Below are 12,649 nucleotides of genomic sequence, written 5' to 3'. Positions count from 1 at the left end.
ATGGAAATTGTGTTCATCTCCACCCCTGGCAGCCAACCACCCCCAGGTGAGAAATCCAGAGTTGGGATGAAAACTCTCATGGGTTTCAATAAGACCAGGATTTCATCAGGATCCATGTGGGGTTGTTTTAGATTTATCAAAAGCCTTTCACTCCTGTGAGTGAAATTTTAATTTGCTCATTAAGGATCCCTAAGTCTTGGATCATGGCTGGATCCATCCTGTCCTCATGGCTTGAAATAATTAAAAAAATACAATGTGGATGCTAATTTTTCTTTGTTCCAGCTCTGTGAAAAAGAAAGAGGAAGGTAGAAAAAAGGATTCCTTGTTATATATTTATATAACAAGGAATATATATTTAGGATTTTATATATGTTATATATTTAGGATTTCTTTAAGAATTCCATTTCCACTCATCTGAGGTGTTTTAGGTGTTATGGGGTAAAGAGCTTTTTTCTCATAGCAGAAGAAGAGAAGGTGAGAATGCTGGGGAAATTCAGACTAATTTCTGGCGCTGTTTTTCCCCACTTATCTTTCCTTTGGATCTTCCCAAAGAACAAGAAATTGAGCAATGATCCTGCTGTCTTGGAGTCCTGATTTATTAAGAGCCCGGGTAGCAGAGATGCTAAGTGAAATCAATATGAGCCTGTCCCCCAGGTATTTATTGTTCCCAGCTTTTTGCAAGCTCAGATTCTTTTCTCCAGCACCCCCATCTCACCAAGTGGCATTTCCATGCACTCCATTCTCTGCTCCTGCTCTTCCCAGGGAGCAGCTTCTCCATCCAGAGGGCTGATCCTTGCGGTTTGTCTGTGCCAGGAAGGTTCTTGTGGGTCCCTTCCAACTCAGGATTTCCTATGAATTCCCTTCTCCCTGGCCTGGGTTTCTCCTCATTAGGTTTAGCCCTATTTTGGATCCATTTCCCTTAACTTGGTGTCATTTGATCTGCTCACCTGATGTCCAGGCTCATTCTCACCCAAACCCATCTCTGAGCACCATCTTTATGACTGGTCTTTCCATCAGTCTGACACCCAAAATCAGATTTTTGTTTTTTTCATCCCTGTCTGCTCCTGGCCCATTGAAAAAAAATCAATTCCAAGGTTTTTCAAGGGAGAAAATTAGAATGTAACAGCCTGGAACAAAAGCAGATTGTAAAATCATGTTGGGAACTAACCAAAGCACCTTTTCCCTAATCAGAAATCAGCAGGAAGCTGATCTTCAGCTCTGGTTTGGACCATTTGTCTTTATTTGCTCGTCACATGCTGAGGATGTTGTGTTTTGTGTGACAAAATTTAAACTCAGGGCGCTCTGCTTGTGCTCCTTATCCAGATTTTCCCTCACTGCTGGGAGCTGCTGGCAGGCACAGGGTGTCTGCATCCTGCTGTTCCTTAGCCTGGGACCAGACCTGACCTGGCCTTTTCATCCCTCCCTCTGCTCTGCCTTGCTTTCTGACTTTTCCTGCAGTCAGCATTGGATCAGCCTCAAATTCTAAGCAGTAGATTGTGAAACCTGAACTCTCAGCAATCCAGCAAATTTTTATTAATGAGGTAGTGGTCTAAAAGGAAACAGAGCAAAAGATGAGCCAGAGGCAAATTCAAACTGATTCCAGCCCCTTGCCTTGGCTGTCTGGTTTCCAACAGGAAGAACAGTTGTCTGAGTTCAATTCCCATGGAGCTTTTGCAATGCAGATAACTCCAGCACAGAGTCAGGATCCTGTCAGGGCTGATAAATTGGTTTAGTGTTGCTTCACCCCCAGAACACAAAGGAAAGTCACAACAGGCCTCTCCTCCAAGAAAAAACTTCTCTGACCATCTATTTGTCAAAGGGAAAGTAACTGCTAATAATGTTTTATTTGGCAGTTTTGTGACTGCCACAACAATCTATGCTGTATAAAGCCATTAAGTGTTGTTGCCTTGCAGAATGGATTTTTGGGAACCATCCAGGCATTTGTTCTGCCCTGAAGCCCCCCATTCAGAGTTGTAAATCTGCCTTTTTGAATATTCCAGGTAGTTAAAATTGCACCTTCTGTGTGAAGGGAGAGGCCAAGCCTCAGCTGGGGCTGTGTCAGTCCAGTCTGGGCACCTGGAGGGAGATTGCTGGAATTCATTCTGGGAATCTGCACTATCCTCAGGGGAAAATTAAAACAAACTTAAGGCATTTGTGTGCAAAGCTTAAACGCTTCCTTGGAAAGGCTTTCCTTCCAATAAGCCTGGAAATTCCACTGTAGCACAACAAGGCTCCAAGCAGACATCAATTAAATGAACACCAGTGTGAGATATCCCAGTTATTTATTGGAAGGGTGAGCAGCCACCACAGAGTGAGGGTGACAAAAGCTGCAGGAGAAATCTGGGCTTGTTTTGAAGTCACTGACCACAAACTCAGACAGAAGAGCTTTGATGTCATCTCTAACTACATGGCCCAGTTCTGTGCTCTACTTTATCGATGCTCCAGGGATTAAAAATCTAAAAGAGGAGCAAGGGAGTGAAAAATAGGCTAGAAAAATAAGTGTGGGTTGTCAGACGTCCTCTACCTTTTGAAGCAAACATCCTGTTTAAATGCTTTATCTGTAGATAAAACCACTCTTCCTTTTTAGCTAAATCCTTCCAAATCACCTGAAAAAGATGTGCCCCATCAGCTCTGGGACTGATATCTTGGGTACATCTGCTTTCAAGAGCCCAAAGGCTCCTCCAGCTTCCTCCCTCCTCCTAATTTTCCCAATTTGCTGTTTGCAAAAGCTTTAGGTGTGAAACAATCTGCAGATACCTTTAACTCCCCTTTTATTGTGCTGGTTGGGTCAAAAACTGCATTTGTGCCTTTCTCCCTCAAAAGTACTTAAAAATTAAGACATTGTTTAAATAATGGATTAAAAAGCCCTCCCATATTATGGCACTTGTCTAATTAATAGATTAAAAAGTCCTTCCACATTTTGGCACTTGTCTAATTTGAAACAATTGCTACTAAAACGTGAGGTGTAGGAAATAACGTGTAGTGACAGAACTTGATACATGAAGGGATCTGTAGTATTTGAACACCTATTTCAATATCAAAGAAAACTGGATTTTATCTCCTGCTTGACACCTAATTCTGTGAAGTTCTTTATGCTTACTAATTCATTAACATACTTGCTGTACAGAAGAGCTGGAGTGTCAAAAAATGTCATCTCATAGCAAATTCACTTTTATTCTGGTAGGCTCATCTCTCTTAGGAGCCCATAAAAAGTTGTTTTCAAAAGGTGGAGAGCAGTAATAAAATCTAGAAGGTTAAAACCAAGGGGATGCTTCTGAGTGCAAAAGAATTACGTCAATTAGATCAGGACTTAAAAGGGGGCTGGAAAATTGTCACAGTTCCTTGAAATCAACACCTCCCTGGGTCTAGAAACATTTATGCTGCTTGAGTTTCTGCCTTCTAGAGGTTTATTCTTGGGTTTCTCCCTCTAGTGCTGCCATTTTTCTGTGGAAAAGTCAGTTACACCTGTATTACCAAAACCAGCCCTATCTCTATTCTTTAATTTAATTTCCACCCCTTCATTTTTATGTTCTTATGTAAAACTGGAATGTGCAACAGAAAATTCACATATTTCTGTGTCAGGCATTTTCTAGAGTCTGAACAAGGGTGAGCTCCAACTCCCATCTCCATCCTCCAGTAAAAGAGTCTGCACTGCTCATCCCCTCCAGTTGTGAGCCAAAATTCAGGAATTTTGGAGATTAAGGAGAGTAAATATTCATATTTTTGAATCTCAAAGGGTCCTTGGGTTGAGAGAGACACAAAGTCACTGTGGTGGTCAGTTCAGACAAGGTGTTGTCATGGAAAACGTTGGAAATTCAGGTGTTGGACCAGGGAAACTTCAGACTCAGCATCTCTCTTGTCTTCAAGCACCTTCATGCTCCTAAATGCACAGCTGATGCCAGAGCTATTTCCAGCTATGGCCTCTCAGGTTTGGGTTCTCAGGAATTCTGGGCAAAGTTCAGTCCCAGTTTTCTGCACCTTTGGCAATTAGCTAGCCAACAGTTGTTTCCATAAGCATGCTCAAAGAAAAAAAAAAAAGTCCCTTTTAAAATTAATATAATCCCCAATTATCATATTACCTCAGGGAGGGAGGTCTGGTGGTACTTAACAGAGCTCTTTGGGGCTCTTGTGCATTTTAATTGAGTGAATAATTGTAAAACACTTCAGGGTGTTTTGGTAAAAGGCTCTGTATAAACATTGCCATAATGCTGAATAATCAGGTTGTGATGTGAACTGGAAGAAATGAACCCTATAAATAGATGTGTTGAACCCTATAAATAGATGTGTATATACATATAGTGTCTGTCTGGGTGTGTACACCAACATTTGGGACAGAACAATGCAGTTCCTTTAGAAAAATCCTGCAGCTCTTGAATAAGAAATAGAAAGTGAGATTGGCTAGTGATAATCATAATAATCAAAATGATTCTAGGATATGGTGAGCCTGTAGTTTATCCTGCTGTGCAATGGATAGAGAATTCCCAGAATTATTGTGTTACCCCTTGAGTGCTTGGGAAACACAAATCTGTGGTGTTTAATGGTGCAGGAGCTCAGGGGAGGTGGGCCCAAGGTTCTGAGGTGTGGACAGACAGGATTTGGAGGAATCAAAGGAGTTCCACCTTTCCTGAGGTGCTGCTGCAATGCAGCTGGAGGGGTTTGGGTCTCCTGCAGCTCAAGGCAGTGCTCCTCCAGGCATATTCCAGATGGAGCAGTGGGGAGGGAGGAATGGGAACATCCCAGCCTGAGCAGGGGGAAAGACAGGAATGGGAACATCCCAGCAGCCTGGGGAGGACAGGAATGGGAACATCCCAGCCTGAGCAGGGGGAAAGACAGGAATGGGAACATCCCAGCCTGAGCAGGGGGAAAGACAGGAATGGGAACATCCCAGCCTGAGCAGGGGGAAAGACAGCAATGGGAACATCCCAACAGCCTGAGCAGGGGGAAAGACAGCAATGGGAACATCCCAACAGCCTGAGCAGTGGAAGGACAGGAATGGGAACATCCCAGCAGCCTGGGGAGGGCAGGAATGGGAACATCCCAGCAGCCTGAGCAGTGGAAGGACAGGGATGGGAACATCCCAGCAGCCTGAGCAGTGGGGAGGGTGGGAATGGGAACATCCCAGCCTGGACAGTGGGGAGGGTAGGAATGGGAACATCCCAACAGCCTGAGATGGAGGAAGGACAGCAGTAGGAATATCCCAGCAGCCTGAGCAGGGGGAAGGACAGCATTAGGAATATCCCAGCAGCCTGAGCAGTGGGGAGGGTGGGAATGGGAACATCCCAGCAGCCTGAGCAGGAGGAAGGACAGCAGTAGGAATATCCCAGCAGCCTGAGCAGTGATCACAGATCTGCTGTGACCTGCACGGATCAGCAGCCACTGCCTCTCTCCTCAGTGCTCTGCCTGTCTCATCTCCTCAGCCTGTAATTTTCTGGGGCAGTGGCTCAGTTCCTGTGCTTGTACTCTCCTGTCATTCAGCCCCTGAGGAAGGGGAATTCCTCTGGAATGGAGATGACAGAGATGAGCTTTTATATTTCATAAAAAAAAAAAGGAAAAGAAAAGAAGCCTGTGCTGGGCAACGAGGTGCTGGTACAAAGAATCCTCTCTTCTTAAATGGGACTTGACAGAGTGCTGATGCCACTTCACTTAGTTAATGGAAGGAGCCATCTAATACAGGCTAAATGCAGAACTGCCTAAAGGAACCTGGCATTTGGAGGGCTGCAGTACTTGAAATATAAATGAATGGGACAAGGCCAGGCTCTGTTTCCCAAGGAATCGATTACCAGGGATCCTCTGACAACTGTGAAGGTCTTATTTGCAGGAGCAGGCAGAGCTATTTTTGTTGGAAACTGGGATATTTGTTGCTGGGGATTAAACACATCTTTAAAGCACCAAGGAGACACCAAGGAATGCTGTGGATTCAAGAGGGGCAGAAAGACTGAAGTGATTTTCCTTGCTGCAAAGGCACTGAGGAGACTGATGGTAGTGCTGGGAACAATTTGAGTTCTGTTGCGTTGTATCCACAGCCAGAACAGTTTGACAAAATGATCCATTGTGTATTAAATCTCCAGATTCAGACAGTGTAAAAAATGCATGGGACACAGCATTTTGGAATAAGAGTGAGGCTGGACTGAGGTGTCCTTTCTCTTTCCAACTGTAAAAAGAAATAAGGATCTGTAACAGAAAATGTCTTGAGTGGAGATGAATGGAGCATAAAGACTGCTGATGAATTTTTCACCTCTGGAATGTTCTCCATGGCATTTATGAGCTGGTTTTCCAACAGAGTAAGTGTCTGAGCTACCACAGGAAGCACAAAGGTCCCTGTTTAGGTATCACTGAAATCTTGGAGACAGATCAAGGGCTGACTACACTGGAGACCCCATTTCCTTCTCCCATCCTAAGGCAGCTCCTTCCAGGTGAGATCAGAAGCCTCTTTACAGGGCAGTGGGAGGAAGCTCCTGTATTTGTTCAGAGGATGAATTCTTTTCACATCCCCATCCCTTCAGCATTTTTCACAAGCTCCAGATCCACCCAAACATTGGTTTGAGCACTGCTGACATCTGATATCTGTGACTTCCCTTCCCATCCCATCTGCCAGGCATTTCATTCTTCTGATGAAACAGCTCTGAAATTGCAAAGACAGACAAAATACAGCCTAAAATCACAAAAATCAAGTGCTGTGACTGTTACATGGAACTTTATTGGTCAAGAAAAGAAGACTGGTTGGGTATCAGAGTACCACATTAAAGATCAATCAAGTTTCCAATGAAATACCAATTGGCACCAATTGATGTGGAACCTTCTTCTGCATGGTGTGGTTACCCTGAAGTTTCTCTGTTTCCACCAGCTGGGTTTATTTCTGGGTTTTTACTGCTTTATTTGGGGATTACTTGGTAAAGAAGTGTTTCAGGAAATGTCATCATGTGCCATGTGCTGCACTGATGTCAGCTGAGGAAATCAGTGTCAGGAGCAGGAAAAGCCAGGAGATGAATGGATCTCTGGGTTCAAAATAGGAAACAGCTTGAATTTCCTTTGGGGGGGGAACATAAAGCTCATTCATCAGCAATGGCACAATTCCACCTCTGGCACTGAGAGAGGACTCTGCCCTCCTGCTGGTGGACAGACACGCCTCACATCCATGCCAATGATCCTGGGAATGCAGGGGTGCCAAGGAACTGCCCTGGAACAGTGACAGTTTTGCCTGGGGAGCTGTCCTCATGACCTGTGTGTGGCTGAGAGGTGTCACATGGAAATCTGCATTAATTGTGCTCCTGAGTGGATTTCATGCCCTGAGAGGTGTCTTCTTGTCTCACCCCAGTGGATATCAAAGCTGTGCCACTGAAGAGCAGGATCTTGCCTGGATGATGCAGTGTTCATTTACTCACACTTTGATATGAGGGCCCTGTCTGATCAAGCCCTCATCAGGGTTTATCAGTCAGGTGTATCTGGGTTTCTTTGGTTTCTTTGGTTTTTATGCACCCATCTGCTTGTTCACAGTACAAACACAGAATTTTGTGAGGTTTCTTCCCGGTGACACTCAGGGTAGGACAGAAGTTTGTGGTGCCCTGTTGAGAACATTGCCAATTGCTCAATATAAAATGGTCAGTAGTTTTCTAAGAGCCTTTATTTTCTGTTCCATTACTCCAAGTACCTTCCCTGTCCTCCCTTGGGGCCCAGCTAGCAGCCTGGCTCCTACCTCCTGCTATTCTGAAATTTCTTTATTTATCTTAGACTCTGTCATTTTGCTGAAACATTGATATTTTCCAGCAATCAGCTTATTACATGGAGATGCCTATTAGCTTTCTGAAGTCATATGTCAGTGAAACTCAAAACTGTTTAGTTTAACTTGACAAGCCCTATAGTGATATTGGAAAATTATTTTCTTCTTCAGACTCATGTTTATGTTCTTTTCCAATGAGCTGGCTGTTTTATTGCAAAAGAAACTGTAAAAGAGGTAATTTTAACTAGGCAAAAAATATATTCTGTTCTGTAATGTATCTATAACCTCCTAGAAGATCCTAATTAACTTCCTTATGTCAGCATAGGAAGCTCTATTGCATTTGTAGTTGCCAAACATTTCTTTCTTTTTAATAGAAATTATCCCTTTCTAAGACCTAGGGGCATCATCATTCCCAAAACAAGCTTTTCATCTGAGGATATCAGAAACACCAGGAGATTAATGGAAGTCTGAAGTTCAGCAGTGCAGAATTTCTGTTGTCTTGTTTGTCTGCAGAGATAACAATCCTAATGACACGTGGGTGACACAAAGCACTCAGTGAGTAAAGTGGAGTTGCCAGGTTGGCTCCTGAGCTGCTGAAATGTTGAGTTTCTGCTGGACAAAGGTATCAGTCTGAGGGGAGAAGCTGTTTTACACCGTGTTTGTGACACAGGTTCAGTGTAACTCAAGGTGGACATGAGATATTTGGGGAAATTGTTTCCTTCAAGGTGGGGAGGCCCTGGCAGGGGTTGCCCAGAGAAGCTGTGGATGGAGCAGCCACAGGAGGTGTCCAAGGCCAGGCTGACGGGGCTTGGAGCACCCTGGGGTAGTGGGAGGTGCCCCTGGAGGTGGGATCAAATGGTCTCCAAGTCCTTTTCCAGCCCAAACTGTTCCTTGGCTCTGGTTCCATGACAGCACAGAGCAGTCCCAGCAGGATGACACCTCGGGTTGGAGTTTTTCTGTTCTGTTTTGGTGGGCAGCTTTAGCTTTATTTGCAGTGTTACTGGGATCTTTGCACAGGGTGATGGAGACAAAACAATCCTGTTCTAGCTGGAGACTCCAGGACAATCTCCTCAAACTTCAGGCCCAAAGCACAAACAACATGGAAAGAGGAGGGTGGGCAAGCAAGCAAGGAGGATGAAACTTCATTATTTGAAGCTGTTAATTGGACAGTTAACTCCTGTATGCAAATGGACTAAAATGTGAGATCTCATGCCCAAGCTCTTTTGCTTCCATCTTGGAGCCATCTGGGCACTGCCAGGGTGTGGCCTTTGGAGGCACCTCAATAAATCTCCACTTTATTCCTCTGAACTCCCTCTGGCCTCTGCTCCAGCACCCCAAGGCATCAAGGACACCATGCCATCAGCCAGGCCCTGGTGTCACTTGGTCCCTCACCCATGAGGCAAACTGCAAACATTCCTCAGCAGAAATGGAATTGAGTTCTGCCAGAGAAGAACAGCAATTACCTGCTGGCATTTGTGCTGCACTGGACTGTTCTGTTCTCACTGTCTGGGTGTTCTGCAAAAGGAGTGGGAGCTGCTACATGTCTGCACAGCAGGGTCCAACCTGCACTCAGCACTGGGAATTCCAAACAGGAATATTTTCAGCCTGCTGATTTGAAATTATTATTAAAATATTTATAATAATATAATATGATACAATATGATATAATATGATACAATATGATATAATTTAATGTAATTATATAATGTAATATAATATATACCATAATATAATATAAATATAATAATAATATTATTATATTTTAAATTATTTACAGCCCTGCTGATTTAAAATAAAAACTGTCTTTGCTTTAATCATGCAGTTCCCAAGCTCAGCTTTGATGAATTGCAGAGGCAGGCTCTTATCAAGTAACAGTGGGTTTTTCTTTAGTCTTTTTTTTTTTCCTGAAAAGAGCAGGAAGTTTGCCATTCTACAGAGCAAGATGAATGAATTTGCCATTTGAGGCTGAATTTTCCAAGAAGGATTAGGATCTTTTGCAGTCCTGCAAATGCAGGATACTACTTGCAAACCCAGCATTTCTCTAGGCTCATAATCATCATTTGCATTATAACTCCATAAGCAAAAGAGGGAGAAGGAATTTCAAATGTGAACACTTCCAATCCTTAACAGCAGCTACAAATTGAAGTGAAAAAGTGAAAATTCCCTTGCTCATAGTCAGAAAGTATCATTATTATTATTATTATTATTATTATTATTATTATTATTATTATTATTATTATTATTATTATTAATGGGTTGAGCTCAATTTCACAGTGAACTGCTGTATCTCAATTTTGTGTGATAAAAAGTGAACACAATCTTCTGGTTGAGGCACAGATGTGCTGAAATGTCACCAGTGTGACAGGAGAGAGAGGTTTTCACCTGATATAACAACCTTCCCTTTGTCTCCACGTGGTTTTTCTCCAGCTATCCATTCCCCATGGTCTTCAGCAGCTGCAGCAGGAAGGACCTGGAAAACAGCCTGGAGAAAGGAGTGGGGATGTGTCTCTTTAACCTGCCTGAGGTCAAGGAGTCCTTTGGTGGCCAGAAGTGTGGGAATGGCTACGTGGAGGATGGAGAGGAGTGTGACTGTGGGGAGCCTGAGGTAAGACAGTGTGGTGGGGTTTGAGGGTCCCCAGGACGAGGGGAGAGATGAGAATCTTGACTGCCATGTTTCAGAAGGCTGGTTTATTATTTTATGATATATATTATGTTAAAAGAAAATTATATATTAAAACTATACTAAAAGAATAGAAGAAAGGAGACATCAGAAGGCTAGCAAAGAATGAATAATAAAAATCTGTGACTCTCAGAGCCTTGACACAGCTGGACCACAATTGGTCATCAAGTAAAAACAACTCACATGCAACCAATCCAAGATGCACCTGTTGGTGAACCATCTCCAGACCATATTCCACAGCCATCAGATACTCATTGTGTACATTTCTTTTCTGAGGCCTCTCAGCTTCTCAGGAGAAAACTCCTGGCAAAGGGATTTTTCAGAAAATGTGTCAGTGACAGGACACCACCTGGGAAAGGCTGCTCATGTCCTCCCTGCAGGATTTTGGCAGTGGAGGCTTGGTTTGGTGGGCTTGGTGTAAAACAGAGCTCTCACTTCTCTGCTTCTGTCCCATCAGCTCGAACCCCAGAGTCTCAGAAGAGCAGGGAGCCTCGAGTGCATTCGAGATGGGAAAGTTTAAGCAGGGCTTGGGTTAAGAATGTGCTCAGTTCATCCTTAGAGAGCAAACTCTGGCTTGTCCAGCGGACTGGCCATGACCTCCTGGTCCTAGAAGTTCCTTTCAGCATTAGCTAATCAGCTAAACTCAGAAGTTTGAGAACTTGGCTGGAATTTCTCAAGCAAATGTCAGTTAGTCGAAGGTTTGTTTCCGTCAATAAGAAGCCACTCTTATAGTTATATATTTATGTTCATATTTATATTTTATATTTGTGTTCATATTTATATTTATAAAATTCTTGAATTGTATTTAAATTTGTATTTATTTATATCTATGTCAACATAACCACAGAAACTGTGCAGTCATAGAATGCTTTGGGTTGGAGACCATAAAGATAATTTCATTTTCCCCCTGCCATTTCACTTATTCACTATCCCAGGTTGCTCCAAGCCCTGTCCAACCTGGCCTTGGACACTTCCAGGGATCCAGGGGCAGCCACAGTTTCTCTGGGAACCCTGTGCCAGAGCCTCACTATCCATATCTATAGAATTATATAAATAGAAATATTAATATTGGCCAAGTATTTTTCATTGCAGCTTCAGTTTTTAGGTACAAGACCTTTCCTCCTTCCCTGTAGGATTTTTCTTTCCCTCTAGTCAGTTACCTCCCAACAGAAAGAGCCCTCACTGCCTCCCAAACAGATTGCTGCTGCTTCCAAGATTGTTCCATTTAGTTTAGTGACTGTGTCAGAGGACTCCTCAGATCAGCAGGAGATAGGCAAAACCTGGGGTCAAATAATATCCGAGCTGGCATCCTTATCCCTTTCACATCCTCTCCTCATTGGCTTTATTGAACTTCTCTCTGATTATGTGAATTAAAGGCAGCAGCAGATCTGGGATTTGTTTCCTGTGATAAATAGGGACCTACAGACAAAAGAGATGGGGGCAGTTAAAGCAGCAAGATATTGCTGCATCCTGCCTGTGGAGTGCATTGGGCTTGTCCAAGCCTTGAGGATTTCCTGACAGTTCCTTCACTCTTGAGGATAACAGGGTTGGAGGAAGCAGCCTTATCTCCATGTTTAAAGTCAGTAGAGTGCAAGCAGCTTGCAAATGTCTTTGTAACCCTGTTATCTTTCTTGTTTTCATTTCTGAACGTCAGTGATACCTTTTCAAGTCAAAGCCACTTAATGTCAGCAAGCACTGCCTTGATTTGCCTCTTCTTTCTGTCTTTTTTGCCTTTTTAGTTATATTGGAAAAAATGCAGCTTGGGTGCAATTAAACTTATTTGGGATTTACTGCTGTGATCTGAGTGCTTCCAGAAAACCTGTGTGATTAGTTACTAATGCACTGCCCACTCATTTGTACCAGCTGAGTTCTGTCCATGGTGTTGCAGCATCCCAAGAATGAGTGATATTAGGATTAAATTCTTCTGTGAGGGTGGGCAGCCCTGGCACAGGTGCCCAGAGCAGCTGGGGCTGCCCCTGGATCCCTGGCAGTGCCCAAGGCCAGGCTGGGCACTGGGGTTTGGAGCAGCCTGGGACAGTGGGAGGTGTCCCTGCCATGGCAGGGGTGGCACTGGATGATTTTTGGTCTCTTCAAACCCAAACCGTTCTATGATTTTATGATCCTAACAATTTTTGTCTATATGACCAAAAATGCCTGATGTGCTGCAGTGTCTGTGGAAGGAGGGTTAATGTAAATTATAGATAGAAAGATAAAAGGATAAAGAGAAGTAAAAATCTTCAGTCCTTGAAAGA

The 12,649-nt window shown here is 43.5% G+C and overlaps 1 protein-coding gene across 1 annotated transcript in view; it reads left to right on the top strand.

Annotated features, from left to right (window-relative positions):
- The window catches only part of ADAM12 (ADAM metallopeptidase domain 12), a 184,193-nt gene that overhangs the window by 141,858 nt on the left and 29,686 nt on the right, over window positions 1-12,649 (top strand). The window contains exon 12 of the mRNA XM_066555175.1: window positions 10,145-10,322. Within this exon, the coding sequence (XP_066411272.1) occupies window positions 10,145-10,322 (178 nt within the window). The remainder of the gene's footprint in view (window positions 1-10,144; window positions 10,323-12,649) is intronic.

This window comes from Molothrus aeneus, chromosome 8, assembly GCF_037042795.1.
Source record: "Molothrus aeneus isolate 106 chromosome 8, BPBGC_Maene_1.0, whole genome shotgun sequence".
NCBI classification, from domain to species: domain Eukaryota; kingdom Metazoa; phylum Chordata; class Aves; order Passeriformes; family Icteridae; genus Molothrus; species Molothrus aeneus.
The sequence above is the reverse complement of the archived record's forward strand: the minus strand, read 5'-3'. Positions and strand labels throughout refer to the sequence as shown.